This window comes from Magnolia sinica, chromosome 6 (assembly GCF_029962835.1).
Source record: "Magnolia sinica isolate HGM2019 chromosome 6, MsV1, whole genome shotgun sequence".
Taxonomy (NCBI): Eukaryota; Viridiplantae; Streptophyta; class Magnoliopsida; order Magnoliales; family Magnoliaceae; genus Magnolia; species Magnolia sinica.
In genome coordinates, this window is record NC_080578.1 from 6,315,366 (window position 1) to 6,341,814 (window position 26,449).

At 39.2% G+C, this 26,449-nt stretch overlaps 2 protein-coding genes and 1 non-coding gene across 3 annotated transcripts; all 3 read right to left on the reverse strand.

Annotated features, from left to right (window-relative positions):
- Positions 1 to 61: 61 nt before the first annotated feature.
- Positions 62 to 14,096, reverse strand: LOC131248077 (polyadenylate-binding protein 2-like). The gene is made up of 6 exons (XM_058248125.1): positions 13,784 to 14,096; positions 13,504 to 13,606; positions 9,435 to 9,505; positions 1,601 to 1,792; positions 1,387 to 1,514; positions 62 to 543 (listed from the first exon to the last, which is right to left on the reverse strand). Exons 1-6 carry the CDS (start codon positions 13,910 to 13,912, stop codon positions 495 to 497), a joined length of 672 nt encoding a protein of 223 aa, XP_058104108.1. The 5' UTR covers positions 13,913 to 14,096; the 3' UTR covers positions 62 to 494.
- Positions 14,097 to 14,899: 803 nt separating this feature from the next.
- On the reverse strand, positions 14,900 to 14,971 carry TRNAW-CCA (transfer RNA tryptophan (anticodon CCA)). The gene has a single exon. It is a non-coding gene; the product is annotated as a tRNA-Trp (tRNA).
- A 2,394-nt stretch (positions 14,972 to 17,365) lies between these two features.
- Positions 17,366 to 25,306, reverse strand: LOC131248078 (phospho-2-dehydro-3-deoxyheptonate aldolase 2, chloroplastic-like). Its single transcript, XM_058248127.1, has 5 exons — positions 24,717 to 25,306; positions 22,994 to 23,271; positions 22,406 to 22,682; positions 18,012 to 18,257; positions 17,366 to 17,899 (listed from the first exon to the last, which is right to left on the reverse strand). Exons 1-5 carry the CDS (start codon positions 25,173 to 25,175, stop codon positions 17,618 to 17,620), a joined length of 1,542 nt encoding a protein of 513 aa, XP_058104110.1. The 5' UTR covers positions 25,176 to 25,306; the 3' UTR covers positions 17,366 to 17,617.
- Between the last annotated feature and the right edge of the window lie 1,143 nt (positions 25,307 to 26,449).

A 26,449-nucleotide genomic window follows, 5' to 3' on the forward strand; every position in this document is an offset into this window, starting at 1 on the left:
ATCTTCGTAGTGCGGCTCACGCTACAGCTTCCATGGTAATGGCATACGGAAGCGTGATCTCAAACAGAAAACGGGCCCACATTCAGTGGAGGGATTAGCCCTCAAATTGCAGTTAATTCTTTTCCATCCCAACATGGAGTCAACCAAATCCTTTAAAATGTGAAAAACAAAAATGAATCACTTCCGCTTGTCAACCTAATTCCTGCAATTCAAAAGAACAGAACAGTGAATCCATCCTTCTCCAGGTAACCAGCATTCGAGCTAAAACAAATCAGGCCAGGGGTTGGAAAACCCTAAAAAAGAGGATTCCAGATTTGGCCACTCAAGCAGACCATCAGCATATCGGTAACACAGGCTGTTAGGAAGATGGATTTTTGGAGCTCCAGAGCGCTCGATCAGGGATTTTGGCCCTTAAAAATACGCCATGTTCATGGTCTCACCAAATAAATGTTTTGCGATGCTTGGGGTTGCAGCAAGCCGATTAGAGAACCCCATCAGTAGTATGGTCTGTATCGCATGGGCCGTCTGAACCTTGGAACCTTGCTGCACAGAGAATGAGATGCGGAATAGAACTGCCTTCAATATAGAAGTTGCAACAATGAAAATAGGAAATGGTAAGAGAAGAAATGAAATTTTATTGTGTGTCAGATGGCAGGGGTATGCTCTTGAACTTATTTTACTTTTTCTTATCAGCTTCATAGTCGTCATTATCATAGCCTTGCCCCAGCTATCTGGGGTTGGCTTCTTAACTTGATATTTTCAGAGGGTGGTCAGATCCACTACCAATGTCTCTAGGATAAACTAAACATACAAATCAATGTGGATTCCACAGAGAGATGTTTTGATGACATCCAATCCATCCACATCATGTGTTCCCCCTAATGTTCTCCTTGGTGCCCAAAAAATCAGATTCATCCAAAATTCAGTGTGGCCACACTGTAAAATCATGCCTGAAACCCATAAATCATGTGGCCCACCTGAGTTTTGGAATTACCTTATTTTTTGGCTGTCCGGTAATCATGGTTGAATGCATCTTCTGAATGGATTAGTAAGGCAGATGTAAAATACAGTGGGACCCACAACCAACGTACAATCTAGAACATTTCATGCTGGGCAGCATCCCCATCTAAGTGTTGCTTGTGGGGTGGCCCACCTAAGTTTTGAATCAGACATTTTTGGTTGCCAAGGAGAACATTAGGAGGAACACATGATGGACGGATTCGATGTCACTAAAACACCAATGTGGGCCACGCACATTGATTTCTACGTTAAGCTTATCCTAGAAACCTTTTGTATTAGATCAGGCCTCTTTCAGAAGTTACACTTTCTGCAAGGAACAAAACAGCTGGGAGAAGCATAACATGAAATGCAGAATCTTGCACTTACCCATAGCCAAAAGGAGAATAGATGGGGGGTGGCATGTATGGTCTTCGGGATCGAAAAGCCATATATGGGTTGGGGCGCCTTCCTCGGTACTGCTTCAATCCTGGAATGTTGGTCCGTTTAGCCGATACCTGCCCAAAGAAAGAAGAAGAAGAAGAAACCAACTTCAGATATAAGTAAAAGAACAGATAATAACATGTCATGTTGATTATCTGACCTTCAACTGGCGACCATGTAACTCGGATTCATTTAAAAGCAGAGCATTCTGAATAGCGTCTGTTTCAACAAACTCTACATAAGCAAATCCCTTGGGTTGACCAAACTTGTCAGTCAAAATGGTCACTCTGTTCACTGTTCCACAAGATTGGAAATGCTGCTGGACTTCCTCTGGAGTGCACTCATAGTCTACCTGAGATCTCAAACCAGAGACAATGAATAAATGCATGGCCCCACATCCTCAGGCAGTGCCATGTTCATAAGCACATATATCACAGACCCACAATGAAGAACACAATCAATGGTTGCAATATATAGATAGTTACAACAAAGATGAAATGATATGGACTAACGTATATGTTGTTACCCATCATTCCTACCAGTGTTCAAAAAATCAGTATTACTTTACATATCGCACCCTTGGGATACGGATACATATCGGTTATTGCATGGGATGTATCAGTTGTATCACGTAACGTATCGTTGTTGTTGGAAACATGGGGAAACATTGGGAAATTGGTCGAATTTTTCAGTGAAACTTCAGTGATTGTTAAAAAAAACATCAATGCACACTTATAAATCAAAACGTTACAAAAAAAAAAAAAAAAAAAAAACAAGTGCACATAATAGGTTTTCTTTGTATGGGGTCCTAATTTATGCGTTGTCTAACTAAATTGATGCAAGTATATTCAAAGTCTATTCATATAATTTATAAATGTAAGAAGATATGTGGAAACACAAGCAATACATTCAAAACCGAAAGAAGAATCACCATATCAGGTAACATAAATGTTTAATTTTATGTTTGGACACAATGATTGTAACCAATTTGCGAAAAACTAGGAAATTTGATATTTTTCAAATTTCCACAACTTGGCCCATCTCCTCCAAATCTCGAAATTGAAGCTCCTAATCCATGATTTTTCATGCAAAACATCAAAATCATAAATTTGTAACAATTTAACACTGATTTAACATGATTTACAGAATAAGAAAAAAATGATCGAAAATGCTCACCGGATCGAAAATGTGGGATATATCCCACTACTAGTGAGTTTCATATCGCACAGGTGGGATACAAGATATATCGTGGGATATATCAGCCAATATCGTCGATACTTAAAACACCAATTCCTACTTTATTGACGTGCCCCATGATAAGAGCACTGTAACAGTCATCACCTCCACCACCAATCTTAGCCTTTCACCCCACCATTACAGGTGGGCTTTTCAGAGATAGATTGCCAAAAGTTTTACGATCAGCTGCCAACCAGACATCAACCTTCCTCTTTTAACCAGGCTCTTGGAACCAGCCACGGCAGAGCCTCACAGTAACAACACCCGCATGCCAACACAGTCCCGCCTAGTACTGACCCCTGGCCCAACTATTACATGCACACCCCAAAAGGCAAGCATACAATTTAGGGTCGTGAGGGTGCAGTTGTCAGGCAAATTATACGCATGAAGCACCCGTGAATATATGAAGGGTCATGCTTAATTAGTTGGCTGCTCTCAAATAGCAGGAGAACCCACTGATACATAATTACCAACATAACTCACGTGCCAACACAATAATTTAAATAACGTTATATGTGGTGGCATTTTGTTCAGGCAGCCAAAATGGCTCCCACTTACCCTACACCTATCAAGTCATTTCTCAAAGTCGGACTCACCTCAAGAATATTGGAACAAAAAAAGAGAATAATCTTTGCCATTGTACATGGATTACCAAGAACTACTTTCAAAATTAGTAAATGAACTAACAAACAATGAAGATTCAGATAGAACATGACCGAAATCAACCAATAAAAAAGAAACTCATTCAATATTGTTTATAAAATAGAGCACAGAAGCCTACAACAAGCGACAAAGCTCATGGCCGGGTCATGAAAATGACAACCATTCATCTACCTGTCATTAAATATATATATATATATAATTAAAAAAAAAACCGTGAGAACCCTCAAGGCTTCCAGCCTGATTGGTATCATTCACTATAAATTTCTAGATAACTAAAAACTATGAGAGTTCAAAATCCTAGTAGATCTGGATTTCAGGTCTTGAGCCCCAAAAAACCTTGCTCAAATATCCAAGTATTCGACTAGGGTACGGCAGTTTTAATTAAGGGTCTAAGCATCATATTTTTCACTACATCATTTGTCTACAAGAATGAAAATATAGAAAATATAAAACAAATGCACATGCATAAATCATGTGACAAACTAGACTCCTCCACGAACTTATCAAATTGGACTCTTTATCCAAGAGATAAACCACCAAGCTAATCTATGCAAATGGCAAAAAGCACTATAAAGTGATAATGACAAGTCAAACACTTCCCCATATAACATTGAGGGGGTTAACTTTTTAGAAGATTAATAAACTTAGCAAAGCTATATCGTTTAGAAAACAAAATTACCCCATTGCAAAGTCCTCTTACAGTCTTAAGGAAACCACATCCAGTGGATCCCCCTCCCACTCAGCTTCGTTCTCATAATTGCCCACTGCCTACCTGACACCTGTCCACTCTTAACCAGGCTGCGAACTGGCTGGCGCATCACTACCAGTCAGAGCTGTACATGTATATTACAGTGATAAAACACAGTAAAAACAAAAGGACCACACTCGTACACACACATGCACACATTTTCATGGAAAGTGATGAAGATGGAGATATTTGTGGCTCAGACAAAAGTTGCAATTCCTTATTGCCAGGACATCTAGCAAAGCCAAGCAACTTGGGGGCCTTGACATGCATGGGAGCACTTACACCCAATGTTGTCAAATGGCATAAGCAATCCTGAGCCATCATGTGGGCCTGATTGCTTATGCAATCGCATGAGCAATAATCGCCATCACTTTTTTTTTTGAAAAAAATTTAAAAAAAAAAAAAAAACGAAAAGGCAAAAAAAGAAGGCCATGTGGTACTTCTTGTCACTCCTCTACCTTTAAGTTCAAAAACTTTCTCTAGGTTTCGATCCAAATGCCACATCTTCTACTTTGGCCAATGCCGTCCTATCTCTAAAAGCCACTTACCGTCTGCCTCCAAATCATCTAGGTAGATGAGATCAATGTTATCAAATGCGACCACATATGCGCATATTCATAAGGAAATCGCATATGCTATGATGGCATATGCGACTAGTGTGCATATGTGATCGCATATTCCAAATATGTGAGCATATGCGATGTATTCGATCGCATATGTGCCAACGGTCAGAAATCTGACCATTGGAACTTTAATTTTTTTGTTCTTTCTTTCTTTTTTTTTTCTTCTTCTTTTTGCAAAAAATAAAAATTTTAAAAAAAAAAAAAAAAATCGACTTTTTGCCTCTAAAAAGGCATTCAATCCCCCCCATTTGCAACTTCCATTCACTCCAATACTCTATTTTACTCATACTTCCTCAAATCTCTCTTACATTCACCTACTTTCAAGTTTTCCAGTCACATCATTCAACTCTCAAGTTACAACTTCCAAACTTCCAAGCTCCAACTTTCCTATTTTCAACTTTCAATCAAGATTCAAGAAGCAAGAATAAATTGAAGATTCTACAAGACCACATGTCTACAACTACATTTCTTTCTCTCTCATTCAAGTTTCAATTCTCTCATTCTACATTTATCTCTTTCTAGTTTCTACTTCTATCTTTCTCTTACATTCATTCATTCTACATTTATCTCTTTCTAGTTTTAAGTTTCTAGTTTCTACTTCTATCTTTCTATTACATTCATTCATTCTACATAGTTAAATAGTTACATTCATACATTCTCTCTTTCTCTACATTCTCAAATCTCTACAATCTACATTCATTCTATTCTACATTTCTCTCTCTCTCTCTCTCTCTCTCTCTCTCTCTCTCTCTCTCTCTCTCTCTCTCTCTCTCTCTCTACATTCTACATTCATTCAATTTCTAATTTCTACATTCCAATATTCATTCTATACATTTCTATATCTCTCTCTACATTCTACATTCTCTAGTCTAGTCTACATTCATTCTACATTCTAATCTTCATTATATACATTTTTCTCTCTTTCTCCACATTCTACATTCTCTACATTCATTAATTTTACATTCTACACTCATTCTACAACTACAAGATTCAAGACATTTTTATAACTTACAACTACAAGATTCAACCTTCAAGAATCAAGAGTTCAAGACTCAACTTGAAGAATCTACATTCTACAAGACAAGATTGAAGAAATTAGATTCAAACATTTTTTTTTAATGTAATTGTGTATTTGTATTTGTGTAACTCCTCTCTCTCTCTCTCTCTCTCTCTCTCTCTCTCTCTCTCTCTCTCTCTCTCTCTCTCTCTCTCTCAGTGTAACTCTTTAACTCCCTCTCTCTCTCTTTCTTCTCTTCTACTACTAATGTAAGTGTGTAACTCTCCCTCTTCGTCTTTCTCCTTCCCTCTCATTTATTCTATACTCTTTAGTCTTTATATCTTAGTACTTAAAAGTTAGAACACCAATACACCATGTTGTTTTCTTCACAATCTTCTTCTTTGAAACACAAGTCGACCAGGTTGGAAGTACGGGCACTATCGTAGTGTTACAGAAAAAACTCACATAGTATGTGACTTATGTGGGTATTTCTTCCCTCAATTTCTATAAAGTTGCCAAGATCAAAATAGTTGTGTACATGAATTTGCCATTGTAAATAATTATTGCCCATTTACCAAAATTTGCCATTGTAACACTTGTGTCTACTCGGTCTTCTCTGACCAAGGCTCATCATTCCAATCAGCCGACAATGCATGGGTTCTAAGCTCAGCTTTCTTTACATGCAAACTTTGTAGTGCTTAAAGGCTCTTGTGAATTGAGTGACGGCTGGAGGGAACAAATTACACCCAATGTGTTGCCTCATGTGATGGAGAAGAAAGACATGTTTGTACATAAAGACAATGATTCTTCTAGCCCTAGACTTCACCTTCTTATGGAAAAATGGACATCATTTATTTTGGACTCTATACGCAGCACATTGTATGGATTTAATGTTAAAAGATGTAAGTGGGTTATATATCAAAGCGACTGCTAATGCTAAAAGAATCAGGATCTTTATGTACAAATGTGTCATTCATCTCCATCAACACATTCGGTGTAATTTACTTCGTCCAGCGTCATCCAATTCGCAACAACCTATTTAACACTACAAAGTCTGTATACAAAGAACGCTAAGGTTAGAACCTTTGCACTGTTAACCGATCAAAATATGGGCCTTGGTTAAAGAATGAAGGGAAGGTAGTGCAACAAACCATCCTCTTGTCATCATTTTGGACACTAGTACTAAAGGCATTAAAATCATCGAGACCCTTAGCAGATGTGTTGCGATTGGTGGATGGTGATAAGAAGCCACCAATGAGCTACATCTATGATGCAAATGGAGAGTGCTAGAAAATAAAATTATGGACTACTTTAACTATAGAGATCATGATTGCAGGCCTATCTTAGATATTATAGATAAGAGATGAGACAACCAAATGTCATCTCAGATTCTCAATTGTATTCGGTTGCCTACATCCTTAATCCGACCATATTCTTCGCTTCTGCCAATCAAATTGAGGTAGAAACGATGAATTTGATAAGCTTTCTTAACGTTTTGGAGAGAATGATTCCAAATAAAGAAGAACTTTATCAGATTTCTACTTGACTTCTACATGAAGAGTGCAGGACTTTCTCAAGAGACAGTCATCAAGCATAGGACTATGAAATTCCAAGTATGAATATCTTAACAAGTTGGTCTAACTTAAAAATAATTTCTTACAATGTAAAAAATCTAACTTAAACTGTTATTTGTGTAGCTGATTAATGGTCAATGTATGAAGTAGATTTGAACAAGAAGGATCCAGTACTAAAGAGTTTAGCCATGAAAACTCTTGGCCTTACATGCCTGCTAACGATTGTGAGCACAATTGGAGTATGTTCAAGTCAGTAAATTTTGCAAATTGCAATTCAATTCTCAAATCTTGAACTAAGTAATCACCATCACCCATCACTAATTCACTTTCAATTGGAATGTTATACAGATTCGCACAAAAAAAAAAAAAAAGAAGAGGAATGTCTTGAACAAACAAAGCTAAATGACCTGATCTTCATCCAATACAACCAGAAGTTGCAAGAAAGATTCCAAACTGGACAAAAAAAAAAAGTTTGGTTTATATGATCCCATCTACTAGATGATTTAAAGGCAGAAAATGAGTGGCTTGTAGAGATAGAGGACCCGATCTTTGCAGGCGAGGACCTAATATAGGCCCAAGCAGAAAATGTCGCACTTGGATCGGCACCCAGAGAAAGTTCTTCAACTCAAAAGCGGAGAAGAGGGGTGAGCAATAACACGAGGCCTAGTAGCAATGAAGACCAAGAAGTAGATGAGATTAATGAGATACAAGAAAAAGATGATCAAGGTGATCAACCATTAGATGTGGATGAACAACTAGTGCGACCGATGATGAAGAAACAAAAGAACATGAAGTATATGTCGAAAAATGATGTGCGACAATGATGGTGGTGATGTGCAACAATGGGTTAAGGATCAATGTGTATGGTATTAGTACAAGTTGTAACTTTGTAAGTTGTATTGCACTTGAAAGTTATAATTTTTAAGTAGTTTTTTTTTTTTTTTGAAAGATTAATTTATAAGTAGTTGTAAATTGTAAATTGTAATTGTAAGTTTGTAACTTGAAGTTTTTTGCGGTTAGTTTGTAGTTTGTACAATTCCATTTATAAATCAAGTAACTCGTCAAGTTATCAATAAAATTTCTATATTTGTAGTTTTTTTAATAAGTTGTTATTTGTTAGTGTGAGTGTGTAACTTGTTGATTACTTGTATAACTTAGATGGTCTAATAGTCATTGAAATGTAATGTAATAATGTAGTAATCAGGCAATTACAAAACTTACAAAATTTATAATGAAATAGGTAAATAAATAAAAACAAATTAGACCTCTTGTAGTAATTACGCAAACTTTTTCTTAATTTTTTACAATTTTTCCTCTTTTTTTGGTTTTTTTTTTTTTAAATTTGAAAAAAAAAAAAAGTGAGGGCGATTGCTTTCAATTATGCGATCGCATAAGCAATCAAGCCCACATGATGGCTCCAGATTGCTTATGCCATTTGACATCATTGCTTGTGATTAAGATAGCTGGTTATATATGTTGCTTTTTGTTATTTTATGGATCCTATATGGTGACTTTTGTTTTCTACTCTGGTTCCTACTCTTTTATTTATTAAGAAAAAAATATCAGTTTTAGTTTTAGGAATGACATGTGCTTGCGTTGCAACATGCAATGAGAACTCAAATAAGGGCATACCCACATACCATCAGCAATTTCATTTGCTTAGGTGAGCTCCATCATTACTGCCATTCAGAGCCTGCAACTCTTTCTTCTTGTGTGAGCCTGGCTCACACTTTTTATCAATCCATTTAGTTTTCTGAACAAGGGAAGACCTTTCCAGGAATGTGTCATACCAAAAGTGAATGCATTTCCATTGCTTAATCATGAAAAAGTTGGTCTAATATGTCAAAATTGCACAATGAATGGTAAAAAACATGATAAACTGAAATCTCAATTTGTGCGTAGAAACATTTAGATCACTGTCGTCAGCAACCAATGCCTTAGTGAAGCAATACTCTCAGAAAATTGCTTCATTAAGCAATCATGAAAAGCGAAGGGCATCTATGACTAAAATCAATTAAGACTCTTAACAATCGAGGTGACAAACAACAAACCTAAACACATAAAAAGTATCTAGGAACCCATATCATTAGAAAATATTGATACATCCAATTAAAATTACATTGCAACAAAGGGACAGAGCCACAGGAACTCACATTACCAACATAGATTGAGCGGGAATCAACCTCCTCTTTTTCAGCCTGGGTTGCAGCAGCACCAGAAGGATCTTTTCATACGAACCAATCACAAAAAAAGAAGGTGACACCTTGATCAGTAAATCAAGAAAAGCTAGAGAGGAAAGAAATCAGAATTAATGCCTACATTGGCATGTAAATTTAAGTCTACAGGTGTATTTGGATGCTCAAAGGAATTGATGTGCAATAACTCAATCCAGTGGAATAAATGAAAAAAGTGGGTCTCAACCCGCTTCAATCGTAATGAGGGAGCAGCCCCAAAATTGCAATTACCAATTTACGATAATTCCAAATCCAATTTGAAATGCGCATAATTGCAAGGGTGCCAACCAATGTTGTCAAATCGCATATGCAATCATGTGCGATTGCATATGCCTATGCACATATGAGAGCCGATAGCACAATCGCATATGCCACCGCATATTTAATTTAATTTTTTAAAACTTTAAAAAAAAAAAAAATCAAAAAATATGGAAATTTTCAAAAAAGAAAAAAAGAAAAAGAAATTAAGGGTAACTTTCCTAAGTTAATAAATAACTAATTTTACATATTTAAAATATATTTGAGAGAAATAAAATCAATTAAACAATGAATTAAATAACAAGTGCTTGAATCTTGATCTTCCAACTTCCAAGAGAGGGAATGAAAAGGGGAGAGAGAGAGAGAGAGAGAGTTTACGACCACTTGGAATTAATAAATGTAAGAGAAGAATAGAGTAAGAGAGTTTTAGAGTGAGAATATTGCAAATGGAGGAGGTTTGGAAGCCTTGTTATAGACAAAAAGTTGTTTTTTTTACAAAAAAAAAAAAATAATGTGTCAATCGTTGGCCAATATGTTATCGCATATGCCACATATGCGATCGCATATGTGCCAGATCGCATATCCGATCTGCATATGGATATGCGCATATGCGGTCGCACATGACAACAATGGTTCCAACCTTACTTTAGTAATTCCCTCTACAATGAATTGAAACATGGTTGCTAATCTAAATATTTAGAATTTCTTTATGTGATTGAAAGACCCAAAGAAATGGAAAGGAAGGAAAGAAGTAAAAAAAGAAACAAACAGAGAAAGACAAAGAAAGAAACACGTGTCACTAACACGAAGTAGGCGGTCCGGCGTACATTTTCTGTCAAGCTCATGGGCAAAAAAATTAAGCAGTCATTTGGCAACCTAGAAACCTACAATTCTGGAAATGGAATCCTAGTAGGATCAATTTCCTGCATGTCAGGCCATGTAAAAGGTGAAAAATGGAGCTAAAGGCTGGCTTCCAAATTCCAAGGGAAATGGATTCTCTCCGAACGGTCACTTTTTTTAATTTTTCTATAAATAGACCCAAGCGCAACCCCTTCCTTTCCCAGCATGGTGTGCCAAAACGGTTACGTATCGGCCGTAACGGCCGATAGGTAACGGTAACGGTGGGAACCGTTACGCGTTTCGAGGTCGTATCGGCCGTTACCCGATTTTGTACCCGTATCGGCCGATACGAGCCCGTTACGGAGTGTAACGGCCGTTACGAGCCCGTAACAGGCCTGTAACGGTAAATTTTTTTTTTCCATTTTAAGCTCTGTTTTTGCTGTTTTTTTAAAACTCTTGCTTCTAAACTGTTTCTTACTCCTACTACTAATTTCAACCAACCTTGGCTAGGTATTTGAGATAAAAGCACATTATATTACAGATTTTTTTGAATCAAAGCTCGGTGGGCCATTTTTCAGAAATTCGTCAAAAATAGGTATTTATACTTTTTTTAATATGTTTTGTTGTTTTAATCATGTCATATGATGTGTTAATCATAGTAGAACATGTTAATGTGCATTTTACAGATTTGGGGTGCCATTTAATAATTTTTTTATATTTTTTTCTATTTACGCATGAATTTTGGCCCCTTTTTTTTAAATTCGAAAAATCAATTTTTAATAGTTGTTTTGCTGTTTTAATCATGCCATTTGATGTGTTAATCATAGTAGAACATGTTAATGTGCATTTTACAGATTTGGGGTGCCATTTTATATTTTTTTAATATTTTTTTCTATTTACGCATTTATTTTGGCCCTTTTTTTGAAAATTTGAAAAATCATTTTTTAATGATTATTTTGCTGTTTTAATGATGCCATATGATGTGTTAATCATAGTAGAACATGTTAATGTGCATTTTAGAGATTTAGGGTGCCATTTTATATATTTTTTATATTTTTTTCTATTTGCGCATTTATTTTGGCCAGTTTTTTGAAAATTCGAAAAATCATTTTTTAATGATTCTTTTGCTGTTTTAATAATGCCAGATGATGTGTTAATCATAGTAAAACATGTTAATGTACATTTTACAGATTTGCGGTGCCATTTTATTTTATTTTTTTATATTTTTTTCTATTTACGCATTTATTTCGGCCCTTTTTTTGAAAATTTGAAAAATCATTTTTTAATAATTCTTTTGCTGTTTTAATGATGTCATATGATGTGTTAATCATAGTAGAACATGTTAATGTGCATTTTACATATTTGGGGTGCCATTTTATATATATTTTTTATATTTTTCTATTTACGCATTTATTTCGGCCCTTTTTTTGAAAATTCGAAAAATCATTTATTTCGGCCCTTTTTTTGAAAATTCGAAAAACATTTTTTTATGATTCTTTTGTTGTTTTAATGATGTCATATGATGTGTTAATCATAATAGAACATGTTAATGTGCATTTTACATATTTGAGGTGCCATTTTATATTTTTATATATATTTTTTTTTCTATTTACGCATGAATTTTGGCCCTCAAAAATAATTGCAAACACCTAAATGTAAGATATTTTCATATTACATTCATTCTAATATATCTATCATTGATAGTAGATAGTTAGAAAATTAAATATATGAATTTTGTAGTCAAATTCAGGTTATCTGGTTCATAAATTCATCAGACAGTCCGATACAACTTCTCACCAAAGAGTGAACCGTTACACCACCATAAACATGTTCCAATTTATAAATGAATGCATATTTGGAATGCTTAGAATATTCCTGATTTAATCCATATTTTTTCATATTTTTTTGGCAAAAAAAAAAAAAATTGCGCCGTTACGGACCGTTACGCCCCCGTATCACCGTTACGCCCCCGTATCCGTATCGGTTTTGGAGGTCACCGTTACGCCAACCGATACCGATACGGGACACCTTGTTTCCCAGTGCCCAAATACAGTCTCTGGATTCCACAGAATCATATGGAAACGGATTGTGTCCAGTCCCCGCCTGAACGGAAATCAGCCCACGCAGTGGCTGTGGGGCCCGCCATGATATATGGGTTTTATCCACACCATTCATCCATTTTTACAGTTCATTTTAAGGTATGAGGCCAAAAATGAGGCAGATTCAAGGCTCAAGTGGACCACACCACAGGAAGCAGCAGTGATAATGACACCTACCGTTGAATCCTACTCAGGGCCCACCATGATGTTTCATTGCCATCCAACCTATTCATAAGGTCGCATAGACATGGATGAAGTCCAAACTTCCATAGCCCCCAAGAAGTTTTTAATGATGGAAGCTCAATCCCCACTTTGTGGTCCACTTGAACCTTGTATCTGCCTCATTTTTTGGCTCATGCCCTAAAATGATATGTAAAAATGGATGAACGGCGTGGATAAAACCCATACTTCACAGTGGACCCCACAAAGCCCCTGCCTGGACCGATTCCATCCAGGTGGGGGCAGGATGCAATCTGCTTCTGAATCGTATACGCAGTACCCAACCATGCCTGGCTCTCTTTATGAGGAAATTGGTTTCTGGAAACGAATTCGTAAGTAAATTCCAGATTGCCCAACATCACCGACGGAAATTCTAATTAAAAAATAAAAATAAAAATCATTTTATCATATCTAGCAAAATAAATACCATATTTTGCTACCCACTTTTCCAATCAATCAAGAACAAACCTCTGCTAAGAACTGTTTCCACACAAGACGAACGATGGATGGAGAAGGCAAAAATAAATAAATAAAATATAATGAGAAATGGGATAAAAAAAGAGAAAAATTACCTTGAACGGCGCCCATTTCTTTCTCAACTTTGGCCTGCATCTCACGAAGGTCACCGGCTTCGTCTTCGATCTCCTTCAGCCTCTTCTTCATCTCCTCTAAATCCTAACAGAAATGCAGGAGAAAAAAAAAAGGCAAAATGAGATTTTTCAACAATACTATGATTCGAAAGCCGACGGCGGAGCAGAGAAAGAACTAGGGCACGAAAAAGAGTAGAAAAGATCATAGATACAATGAAAGAGTGTGATAAAGAGAAGCTAGGGTAAGGTTAGGGTTTAAGACCTTTTTGGAATCGGGATCTTCATTGTCAAAGTCAGCCCTAGCCATTTTCATATCAGTGTCCATCTCCCCTCCATCTTCCGGCATATCTCCGCCATATGATTCGTGCTCTTGCTGCTGCTGACCGTCCATCACCACCTCTTTTAAGGGCCCTTGCTTCTCACTTTCTACACGACTTCCGCTCCCCTTTCTTCCTTTATCCCGGCAAGAGATATGGGGTTTTGGAGGGAGCTCGAGGGAGCCTCTATTAGAATGTATAAAAGGACAGGAATTGTCACCCAATCCATGTGGGGTCCACCATGTTGTAAGTGGTAAAATCCGTTCCTTCCGTCAGGCGAGAACCATTATTTTGACGGTCCAAACAGAAGCTAATCCCGATTAAAAGCTCGCATGACCCATGCTAGTGGGAACAATGTAAAATCGCACGGTGTGGTTCGCTGAGTTTTGTATCTTTTCTTCATCCAGGTGAATGATTTATAGGTTATGATGAAAGAAACAAAACCTATGGTTGGCATCCCATCCCCATTGTTCCATGCGGTGTGGCCCATCTGAGTTGGTATATCTGGCTGACTTTTGCTTATAGGCCTAACATCGAGGGCAGAAATTGATAGACGGAGTGGATCGAGATGGTGGGCCCACAGACTTGGGTGTTTTAGGTGCGGTAGAGGATTCCAGTCCCAAGAGGAATGGTTGGTGTGTCACTCGAGGAGAAAACAAAAAAAAGAACAATGACTCGAAAGTTTTAGACCGCCGGCCCATCATTTAAATGGTTTGGATACCGAGATTTCATGTGTGGCAGCAAAAACAGTTTAACGGCTAAGATCACTGGAACCATCATTCGAACGATGTAAGTTTTTACGAAGATAATTGGACCCATGACTCAAAGGTCTAGATTCAGAATGAATAGAAGTTTACAATAGAGAACACTGGACGGTTTAGATCACTAGACTCGTCATTTATATGGATTTGATTAAAAGTAATTTTCAAAACATAGTTGAACGGCTATATCAAAAAATAAAAAATGGAATTACAATAGAGAATACTGGACGGTTTAGATCACAAAACTCATCATATAACAGACAGGATTAAAAATTAAAAATTATAAAACAAAATTGGATTTGAACCCGACGTGAATCGAACACGCAACCTTCTGATCTGGAGTCAGACGCGCTACCATTGCGCCACGGATCCAATTGTTTACATTTATCTAGAAAATAATAAAGATACCAAAAATACCTCACCATATGCTGCCACGTGTATGGCGGAGACGCATTACTCGATCATTTTCCATCTCTAGGATGATACGTTAATCATGATTTCCTGTAGGATGGTGGCTGACTATTCAATGCACGTATGATTGTATCCAATGGGGATTTGGTGGGGCCGTGACCGTGTGGCCCACCTTCATGTATGTGTTGCATATCTACGCCATCCATCCGTTAGCTCAAATGAAGTAGATCCACACCAGAGGAAACAGTAGTGATTGAATGCATGTGAACCACAAAAGTTTCGGAACAAGCACATAGTTTTCCTTTCATTTAGGTTTGTGGGACCCTTATCAACAGGTTGGCTGGGAAATAAACATTCCAGCGGACCTTAGGAAGTTTTTATTAATGGGGCGTTAAATAACCATTATTTCCTATGGCGTGGTCCACCTGAGATTTAGATTTGCTTATTTTTGGGTGCCTACTCTAGAATTAGCTAGCAAAATGGATGGACAACACATCAAGGTGGGCCATGCAGTTACAGCCTCTCTAATGTTGGGGTTTCCTTAGCCTCGCCAAATCTGAATTCCATTATATCTGAATCATGTTTTGACATGCACAGATGATGCTTTTTCATTGACATTGGATTAGTACATGCTAGAATCCGCCGAATAAAGTCGACATCCAACATAGTTAGTATGATAAAACTCCTATTGGAACTGCAGAAAGCCACAAGATATTTGAATATACGCACGACTCTTGCAAATCAAGCTACCCACCCATGAAACACATCGCCAGTCATGTGCATCCTATGCCATCAAGTGAACAAGGGTGGGCCACTTCATCTCCATCAATGCAGCCTAAACGGACGCCTCTCACCATTTGCACCAACGGGCCTCTCCAAGTTTATCTAAATTTATTCTGAGTAGGAAATACATTGCTTGTCCTAACATGATCAAAAGCAGATATATAAATAGATGTCTCATGGTCGCTATAGTGAGTCTTACATAACCTTTGTTTTGCAGTCTGCATAATTATAAGCTTTTGCATTTTAATAGGTGAATAGGAGATGTCAGTGTGGACAACACGCATAGAAGTACACCGTGCAATCTTTGAACGATAAAATCCCAACCTTTACATACCAAGCAATTATATTTTTATAATAAATTTACCCTATATTAACCAATGTTGCAAAGACTAATTAATTGCAAGGCAAAAATGTACAAAGTTTTTGGCATCATACATAACATGGAAGTGGCAAGTCCTTTTCAAGTGGAGAGAGGACAGAGAGAAATATAGACAAAGTTGGGACTTTGAGATTCTAGGGGAGGGAATGTAGGCACCTGGAAAATGGATGCATGAAGTAGGTAGTAGTTGGATTGCTTACTTTGTGAGTCAAGGAAATGATTTAACGTGCATGAAATGCATCCTGTCCATCCGTTACACCAACCCCTGTGTGTTCATGTGGACCACCCAATCGAAAGTTAAAAAAAAGGTTCAATGATATTGGGCGTCGACATTCCATCCCAACTTTTTCAACGTTGCGACCTACCTTCCGGGTCAAAGTTACACACGTGACATTCCATTAGCAGGCGGTAGAGAAAGTAAAAGTTGGGCCCTTGAAATGACAAAAGTACCCTCATTTGATGACTCACAGCATCAAAATCGTCTTAAACTGCTGGCATTATACTGTCTAGAGATGTGTGGAGGTTAAACAGAACTCACCAAAAGTTTTCTAAGCCATCAGCTTGTTTCTATCGTATCCACGGTTGGACCCACCTGATAGATGGCTTTGATATTGGACTCATCTGCCACACTGGCACATGTGGTGGCATGCATCCACCATTTCTCACCATTTAAAGATGGCCAGGAATGCAGCGGCACTTAGAAATCCAAATTTTGGGATGCTCGTTTTCAGAATTGGTGTTAAGAATTCAAACTAACATGTTTTTCAAAACCATTCCACTCAAGTCTCCATCAATGTTTTAAAACCCAGGCAGGGGCAGGCAGTCGGACTTGGTTGGAATGGAACCAGCCACCATAACAGTTCAAGTAGATAGTCCTTCTCAAAATTTTCAGCTGCATTTGTCAAAGACTCTTTAAGTTAGAACCCACACCTTTCAAGCTGAACCGTGGATTTAGCTTTTGCTTCTAGATTTTATTTTATTTTATTTTCGTACTTCAAAAACATCAGTTTCAGGGTAATTCAGGCCAAAACAAGCCAGCACATCTCGTCAGTTCGACCAAAGCACCACAAAACGGGTCTATGTTTGAACTGGATTGTCAATTACTCGCACTGCTACATATAAGCAAGAAAATCCCAGCATTCATCCACATCCCCTCCCTGCTCATAGAGGATTCAAACAGGAATGCAGCACCATGCATGAATCTCTCTTCTCAGCATTTAACCCATAGATTAACCACGACAAAATGAAAAAAAGCTAAACACAATGCAAAGAGCCAGTAATGGCTACAAACACACGAATAGACCCGAGAGAGCTCTTCCATAGTTTCAAGAAGGGAAAAGAAAGGAACATATCTAATACAAAACGGACGACCACTCTCCATTTGAAGATGGAAAGAAGATTAACTGAATAACCAACAGTTGCTCCCATCCACATCAAAGATTTACCTAATTAACAGCACCTTCAGGTTTCCCTCTGACAAAAACATTGTCTGACCGGATCCTTCTCCTCCTCAGACGCTCTGCAACCGCAAATGCTATCTCTAAAGATTGGGAAGCATTGAGTCTGGGGTCGCAATGTGTGTGGTATCTCGAGCTCAAGTCATCAAAGGTCACCGCCCTTGATCCGCCAATACATTCTGTTACATTCTGCCCAGTCATCTCCAGATGCATCCCTCCTGGGTGGCTCCCCTCTTGTTCATGAACATCAAAGAATGCCCTCAGCTCAGACTGCATAACAGAGACCAAAATAGAATATAACGTCCGTGAGAAGTCCTATGGAACAAACAAAAATGAAGGATCTGATGATGAATGACTTCAAATTAGATGTTACGATTCTTACTCTGATGGAATCGAATGGGCGTGTCTTCAAGCCACATGGAGCCTTGATGGTGTTCCCGTGCATTGGGTCACTTATCCAAGTGACGATAAGCCCTGCTTGGCGTATAGCTCTAATCAGATGAGGAAGCTTCACGCGCATGTTCTCAGCTCCCATCCGTGTAATTATGGTCAGCCTTCCAGGCTTATTATGAGGGTTTAGGATCTCACATAACTTCACCATTTCCTTTGGGTCCATCTTGTCACTCACCTGCACAAAGGACACATGCTCACGTCAGCAAAAATCCCAAACCTTCAAGGGGGAAGAGGTTGGTTATTTGGTTGTCATTGTCGCAATTGTTTTTTTTTTTTTTCTAAAGATAACAGAATGATCATTAAATTATGGGAAGAGAATTCCCTGTATGAAGATAATGGCAGGTTGCCCCAGATTTCGCTGGATCAAACACGATGGGATTAGGACAACTGGTTGAGGGCTTAGACAAAATGTTTAACCCCCCAGACAGAAATCTATCTCCTTGATAATGCAATCTAAGTTCTGGTTATGGCCCTTCATCCCCAAAGCCCAAGAGCACACATCTTTTTGAGGGACCTGTATCACAGTGACCAGCTGGCGAAACTGATGGTGAATAAGTCACAATGCGAACAGCCTCTCTAACTGCTAAGGAGACGGCCTTAACTTTGGAGTCGGATATTATTGGGGCTGAGAAAGCCCGAGTCACGGAGCCATCTTCATCCAAAAGCAGTCTCCCAAGCCCAATAGATTGGAATGTCACCACAGTAAACCTCTGCCCTTTGCCAATGAAAAGCATACGGTTGGGAAATGACCCTTCTCGTTTTCATCCCCATGCTCCACCACCTCCAATTTCCCTGAAGATTGGAGTGGTTGACATTTGCAAAGAGAGCGTGACCAGCTGCCCAAGAGGGCAGCTTGCCAACAATTCTCTGCATGATTTTATTAATTGAAGCCTCTAATACTTTGAAAATAGGACTTGTTTCGTTTGGACAGGATCTCCCAACAAACTGAGAAAGGAGTCACTGCCCAGAGAATATTGCCTCTATCTTTGAATTGTCAACCTTCCCACCAGATCATTTCTCCAAGTAGCTTGTCTTGACCAACTTATGCCACGGCAAAGGACAACAGAACTGCAGACTATGCCTAATACGTGAAGGGGCAGTGTCGAAATAAGTGTCCGACCAATTCTTCATTCTTCCCACAAGAAACACCTGTTTGGGAGACTGAAACCTGTTTTTGCAACTGGTCTTGAGTCAAAATAATTTCTTGGACCGCTATCAACATGAAGGCTGTGATTCTAGGCACGACTGCATTGCTCTAGATGCTGGCTGGAAAGGAGACTGCGGAGGATTTAAAGAGTTCTTTGAAAAAGGATTTTGCTGAAAAAATACCAGAGGCCAGTCTCTTGCAAATTTTGGCATTCTCCTCATTGGAGAACACCTCAAAAGTCTCTAGAAGTCACATCAATTCTGTGAACTGGATACTTTTCATTAACCTTCAAGAATCTTCCGAAGCCTAAGTCACAAACCACCTTACTGTTACACTGTCGCACAGTCTTGCACCAAAAGAGATCTGTTTCCAATCCATTCATCTTTGTTGCCTTGAAATCGAAGGCCATTTTGAGAGTTGAGCCCCAGATTTTTCTTCTTTCTTGAAAAAAAAAATAAAAAATCGTATTGGCCCCGTAACGGACCATTACAGGCCATTTTTTCCTTAACACATAAGGGTGGCCACCATTACCGTTAAGTAACCATTTTTGGATACCTTGGGTCTCACTGAAAAGGATGATTATGCATATTATGATTAGGGGTGTACATCGAGTCGAACCAAGTCGAGCTGGCCTCAGCTCGGTCACTAGCTGACCTCAGCTCGAACTCGGCTCAGCTCGGTCTTCGAGCCTTCTGGCCAGCTCGGCTCGGTTTGGTCAGCAGCTCAGGCCAGCTCGGGCTGAGTTCGAGCCAAGTTGAGGCATTTTCACAAACACCTTGACTGCAACTTCAAAATCACAGTGTATGCAACATAAATCAAAAAAAGAAAGGGAAAAAAAAAACCAAATCACAACAAAACCACGAGATTGAGTAATGAGTAGCATCCAATTCTAATATATAATCGATAGCAATTGAATAACGCACCAAATGTGCTAAGGATAGAAACCGAAAATCCAAAACTATAGGAAAATCAACGGGGGGAGAGAGAGAGAGAGAGAGAGAGAGAGAGAGTACGGAGATCTTGTGGAGGGGAACCTGGGAGTTGAAGTGGATGTAATCGCCAGGCGCCGAAGAGACGCCTTTCATCTCTCGCTCTCTCTCCCTCTGATTTTATTTTTTTTACACCAGCGGATGTAGAGAGACAGAGAGGGGTGCACGAGATTCGTCCAGATGGGAGGAAAGGAACAGAGAGAGAGAGAGAAAAGAAGATGGGTTAGGGTTTAAGGGGTGGGCGGCCGTCCGGTAAGGGAAAATGAATAAAGGGTAATAGGGTTTTTTTTTTTTTTTAAAGGGTATATATACCCTGTACCGAGTCGAGCCGAGTTCGAGCTGGATTCGATCTGAGTCAAGTCGAGCTGGGTAAGCTCGAACTCGTTTTCGAGCTCCAAAAATCAGCTCGACTCGATTCGAACTCAGCTTCAATCCGAGTCGAGTCGAGCTTTTTCGAGTCGAGTCAAGCAAGCCAACCGAGCTAGCTCGGTTCGTGTACACCCCTAATTATGATATTATCTCTGAACTGCTTCTAATGATAACCTGATGGGAAGATAGTTTGAGCACCCTCAACCTGATGTCGCCATCACCAAGCTTGAAGACCTCCCTAGTGATAGGCTAGAAGGAAAGGTCATTTAAGGCTTGGATAGAGAAACCTATAATAGTGTCACACAACAGTGAGGATTGGTTTTCAGCCACATGTTCATTGACCATGACCTTCATCTTGGCGATGTCCCTTCTCGCTCTTCTCACTCCCAGAAAAGCAATACTCTGTTGGAGCTCCTCCTTTAGAGCCCTTTTAAAGTTTAAACCTGCTTCCTCCCCGCCAGTGGTCCGCTGGGCTTTGCCAGAGATGGCCTCAGTTTCCTTCTGACTTTTGCTTCTCTACGAAGTTTTAAGAGTTTGGAGCAGAGCTGAATCACGTTCTTCTCAAACAAAATCGACCTTGATGATTCTTCTGCCCAAACCTGCCTCATTGAGAGAATCAGTGGCTCTTTGGCCTTCACATTCTTGAGAATCAGTGGCTCTTTGGCCTTCACATTCTTACCTGAATCTGATGATGAAAACAAAACCATGGTGTCGCCCTAAGAGGTTGTTTAGAGGGATGAAAATATCAGTTCTCTCCAAAGAGCGCAAATCGATCTAGCAGATCCTCTTTGCTTGATTTAAAGGAATATTAGAAACGAAAAGAACAATATGCTTTTTATCTCGCCATTTCTTTTTCTTCACAGAGACCCATTATTCGTCGCCATGCAATCAAAATTTGTCTCGCAGTGAATGAGTACCATGAAACAAGTAGGGACCACAAAAATAAATCACTCATTTTTGCACGAAATGAGACCTATATATGCAAACTAAACTTATTGTTGTCATTTTCATTGCCATTACTACTGTTACTGACATAATCATATTACAGAGAATTGGCATTACTGATACTAGAGGCACAGCACGTGCACACAAGTGGATAAATATAGGGGGGAGAGTGACTGAGAAGACAAATGGGAGAGAACTCTTAGGGGAAGGTGTGGCCAACATGCAGAGAGAGAGAGAGAGAGAGAGAGAGAGAGAAGCCCCTAAGTGATTTGACAGTGGGCCACTGTTTTCTATTTCTGTAGCCCACTCGTGTTTTAGATCTACATCATTCTCAGACTGACGTCCTATGATGATCTGGCGCAACGGATGGCCAGAGTGGATTTCACAGTCATCATAGTGGACGCCACATGGCCTTTGTCGCACTGACTCCCTAATAGATCTCTCCATGCAAGCTACGCACAACGACGAGAGGTTGTGCAGGCTACTTGCATGAAGAAAAAGGGTTATATCGCTGAAACGCCCCTTCTTTTTTTTTAAATCCCCATGTCCTACAACTTTCACTACTCCTAAAACTAATTGCAAGGGTAAAATTGTCCTTTGCAATAAAATCTAAGCCATTGAGTGGCTTTTTCGGGTGGAATCTCAACCATACAACAAGCACCAACCACATTTTTATGTTCCTAAAATACCCCTAAATTCATCTAAAATGTCTAATAATGTCCTTAAAATATTCAAAGTTCTCCAACATTGAGAAACTAATTGCGAGGGAAAAAATGTCTAAATGCTACTCGCGTTATAGATAGTATAGATTATGCAAATTTTCCAATTCGATGAAAGACGATATTAGAATTTAAGGCCAAGCTAAAATGTTACCTTAATGCCAAGGGGATTGGCAACACCACGGAGGAATTCAACATGGGCACCATCCAGCTGTCGAGTCCTCTCACCCACCCAAAGCATGTGAGCTGAACAATCATAATAAAGACCAGATGTCGAATCCTCCCTCGTCAGTGCCTGCTCATATGGTAGGTGAAGGCATTCGTGGGATGTCCAAAATTCAGTGGTGGTCATTATGGGATGTTCGCTAGTGAGTCCTGCTGCAACCATGAATCCTAGAGCTTCATCAACTCTCTGTGCAAGTTCCATATATCTGTTTCCAACCAATCAAACCTTGGAGTAAGCATCACAACCATATTCAAATAGGATGAAATTACTAGATAGATTTGTACATGTTTGTTCCAATTTCTAAGTTAATAAGTTTCGACAACTTTAAAAATAACTGTACAAGGTACGTAATCCAACAAATCATCAGAATGAGAGGGAGAAGCCTCCATGAAAACCAGAACGAGCAGAGTGATTATTTTAGAAATAGTGGCATGAATCTTGTCATGTAATATTCATCAGACGAGAATCCAATTCCAAACCTCAAATATAACTAGAAGGGTATGATATATCAAGTACCTGTCTCCCTGCTCGCTGTGATCTGTGAAATCAAGGTTCCACTGTGAGACTCTTTGCATCCCTGCATATCCACCAGTGGCAAATGCCCGGAGAAGATTCAAAGTGGCTGCTGATTGGGAATAGGCTCTGATCAGCCTCTGGGGGTCTGGCATCCTAGATTTTTCATCGAAGATGTCGCTGTTGATATTATCTCCCTGGTAGCTAGGGAGCTTAACCCCGTCCTTGGTCTCAAATGGATCAGATCTGGGCTTTGCAAATTGGCCAGCCATCCTTCCTACCTGAGGCATAGTCAAAGAATACAAAGAGCCTAAGTTGGGGAGCTCATTTGAATATCTCTAAAATATCAACCAAAATTCATGATTTATTGGGACATCCCTTCTCAGACATTGAATATAAAAAATACAAATTACAAAAGTGAATAAGGGCAAAGTATTGTTGATCATGATGAATTCCAGGGGTAAATGGGCTGGCCTGAGCAAACAAAATCAATTTAAAAAAATAAAAATAAAATTCAGGTCAAAATCTGGGCCAAACAGACCCAAGACCAGTCCATTGACAACCCCAATTAAATTCCATTAGTTATAGGCGCGTTCTCTTTTCTTTTACAGTCGGATGTGAGAAGAAAATTTACTTGATTGTGGAATGGTAGAAAAGGATTCATGTAGCCAACCCCAGTTAGTTGGGATAAGGCTTAGATGATGATGATGATGATGATGATGACGACAGATGTGAGAAGAAAATTTACTTGGATTCAAGAGAAACCATCATCCACAAGAACTAGGAATGCTCAACAGAGTTGACACTCCAACCAGCTGTAATGAAAATGAATCTAAAACATAAAAAGAAAAACTTGAAAAGAAAAAAATAAAAAAAAATGTATCGACACAGAAGATAGAAGATCAACAAGAAATTCAATAGAGGCCATGTGGGTTCATGGATCATAACAAGACAATCAACAGGCTAGGTGATTAAAATCAAATAACTGATGACGGGAATGCATTAAGGAAACCTACAAAGAAAAACCACAGGTGAACCAAAAAAGGAGCAAACTCTCACATCTAAGCAGTGCCCACACTATAATTTACAAACACATTCCAGATAACCTTCACGGTAAGAGAGTTTGTAGGTTAACTTAATCTACAGCCATTTTTTTCTAAAACAACTTTTCCCTTGAAAATATATGATTTATTGAAGGGTAAATTTGAAAACAAAAAGTATGAAGTCATAAAAAAGTGATTAACCGCTTATAACCGGTTGTGACCTTCCATGTATACCACCAAAAGAGGGGACAAAAGGGTAGGCCACAGCAAAAAAGGGCAAATTTCTGCTCCTCTTCTTTTTGGGGAATAACACAATGAGCCACTAGAGACTACCAGATATTCGGGCCAAATTCAAACCAAAAAATAAAATAATAAAAATTTCACACTCCAAGGAAAGAAATTCACATCAAAACAATAACACAGCATAATCTATAAATAAAAATAAAAACATTTTCCACTGAACCAACACAAACCTTAAAATCACCAAAACCACCCAAAGACCCAATTAAATAAAGAGAACAAAGCGTTACAAAGAAGGGAGGAATGCAATACAAAGAAAGGAGAAGTCCAAGAAGAATCATCACATTTCAATTAGGAAAGCGACATCAGCAATGAAATTCCACATCTAGAAAAGTAAGCGCGCATTGCCAAAAATAAATAAAAATCTCTGATAAAAATCTCACCTTGATGATCGGCATCTGTCCACCAAACGTCAAAACAACCCCCATCTGCAACAATACCCTAAACGTATCCCTGATATTATTCGCATTGAACTCCTTGAAACTCTCTGCGCAATCCCCGCCCTGCAGCAGGAACGCCTTCCCGACGGCAGCGTCCGCCAGCCGCTCCTCCAATTTCCTCGCCTCTCCAGCGAAGACGATCGGCGGAAAGCTCGCGAGCGTCTGGAGAACCGATTCGAGATCTTCCTTGCTGGGATAGACCGGGATCTGGAGCGCCTTCTTCGATTTCCAGCTGTCGATCGCCCAATTCGACGATCTGGACTTGATTTCAACGGCTGTAGAGGACTTCTTGGCAGGCTCGGCGGCGTGGACGGCTAGGATCCGGGTTTTGAAGGAGATCTTGCTAGAGGTGGGTTGAAGGGCAGCAGTTGGGGTGAGATTTGCTGCAGCAGTGAGCGCCATTGCCGATCGGATGGAAGCTCGAGAGAGAGTTACAGATACTATGCAGGATTTCTAGGGTTAGGGTTTCAAGAACGGGGCTTTCTTTCCGATCGAGAGAGGCGCACTCTGTATGGAGGCCTGTAAACACCTTGCATGCCTGGATTTAAAGATCTCTCGATGAATGTCACCTTGTATGCGAAATTACTAAAATATCCCTCTTTTGTCTTTTTTAGAGGAAGAGAAGTAAGAAACGTGGCGACTTCATATTCGTTGTTTCGGTTTACGCAGGTAACCGGAGTTGGACGCGGATTAGCTACTGACGGCTAGAGTATCGAGACTTTATTGAAGTGACGTCACCAGGTTTTGTAGCCGTACTTGTACAGGTAGTACTGACCCTACGATACGAACGCGGGAAGGAGAGAACGACACGAGAAATTTACGACTGTGGGCCCCACCTTTTATCCAGTGGTTTTTATAAAGCAATACAAACTCAACATACACACTTAGACCTCCTCGTACGGAAACCGAATTTGAGGACGACCTCTTGCTGGCGTGCAGAGACGAGCGCTGACGGACGGTGCTGCGATGGGAATTCAGGTGTGCCATCCAGCTACCAGATTGGTATTGATTAGACAGGTTCTTTCAAGTATTCCTATTCACATCCTGTCAGTAATGAACATTTCGAAAGCAGTTGTCAAATCTATCGACTGCGCGTTTGCAAATTTTTTTCGGGTGTTTCTGAGCAAGGAAATAAGAGGCACTGGATTAGTTGAGAAAAAATCTGTGTACCATTCCATGAAGGCGGTCTGGGTATTTGAAAATTTGGGGACGTTATGCGTGCTCTCTGAGTAAAAACAGTGGGTCTGGGTATTTAAAAATTTCAGTGTGCCCTGCTGTTTTTCTAGTTTGCCCTGCTCATAATTCAATTTGTCCCGCTGTTTTTCTAGTTTGCCCCGCTTATACTTAAGTTTACCCCACTGTTTTTCTAGTTTGCCCCTCTCATATTTCAGTTTGTCCCACTGTTTTTTTAGTTTACCCCGCTCATATTTCAGTTTGCCCCGCTGTTTTTCTAGTTTGCCTCGCTCATATTTCAGTTTGCCCCGCTATTTTTCTAGTTTACCCCACTCATATTTCACTAGTGTGAGTGTGTGGGGGTGTGTTCATGTTCCCCCTGTTAAATTTCATGTTTCCATCGATCAATTTTCTAATTTGCCCCACTCAATGTTTTCTCAAAACGATCGTTTTTTATATATCGCAGTGGAGAATTCCATCGTTTATAGTTGAAAAGAAGAGTC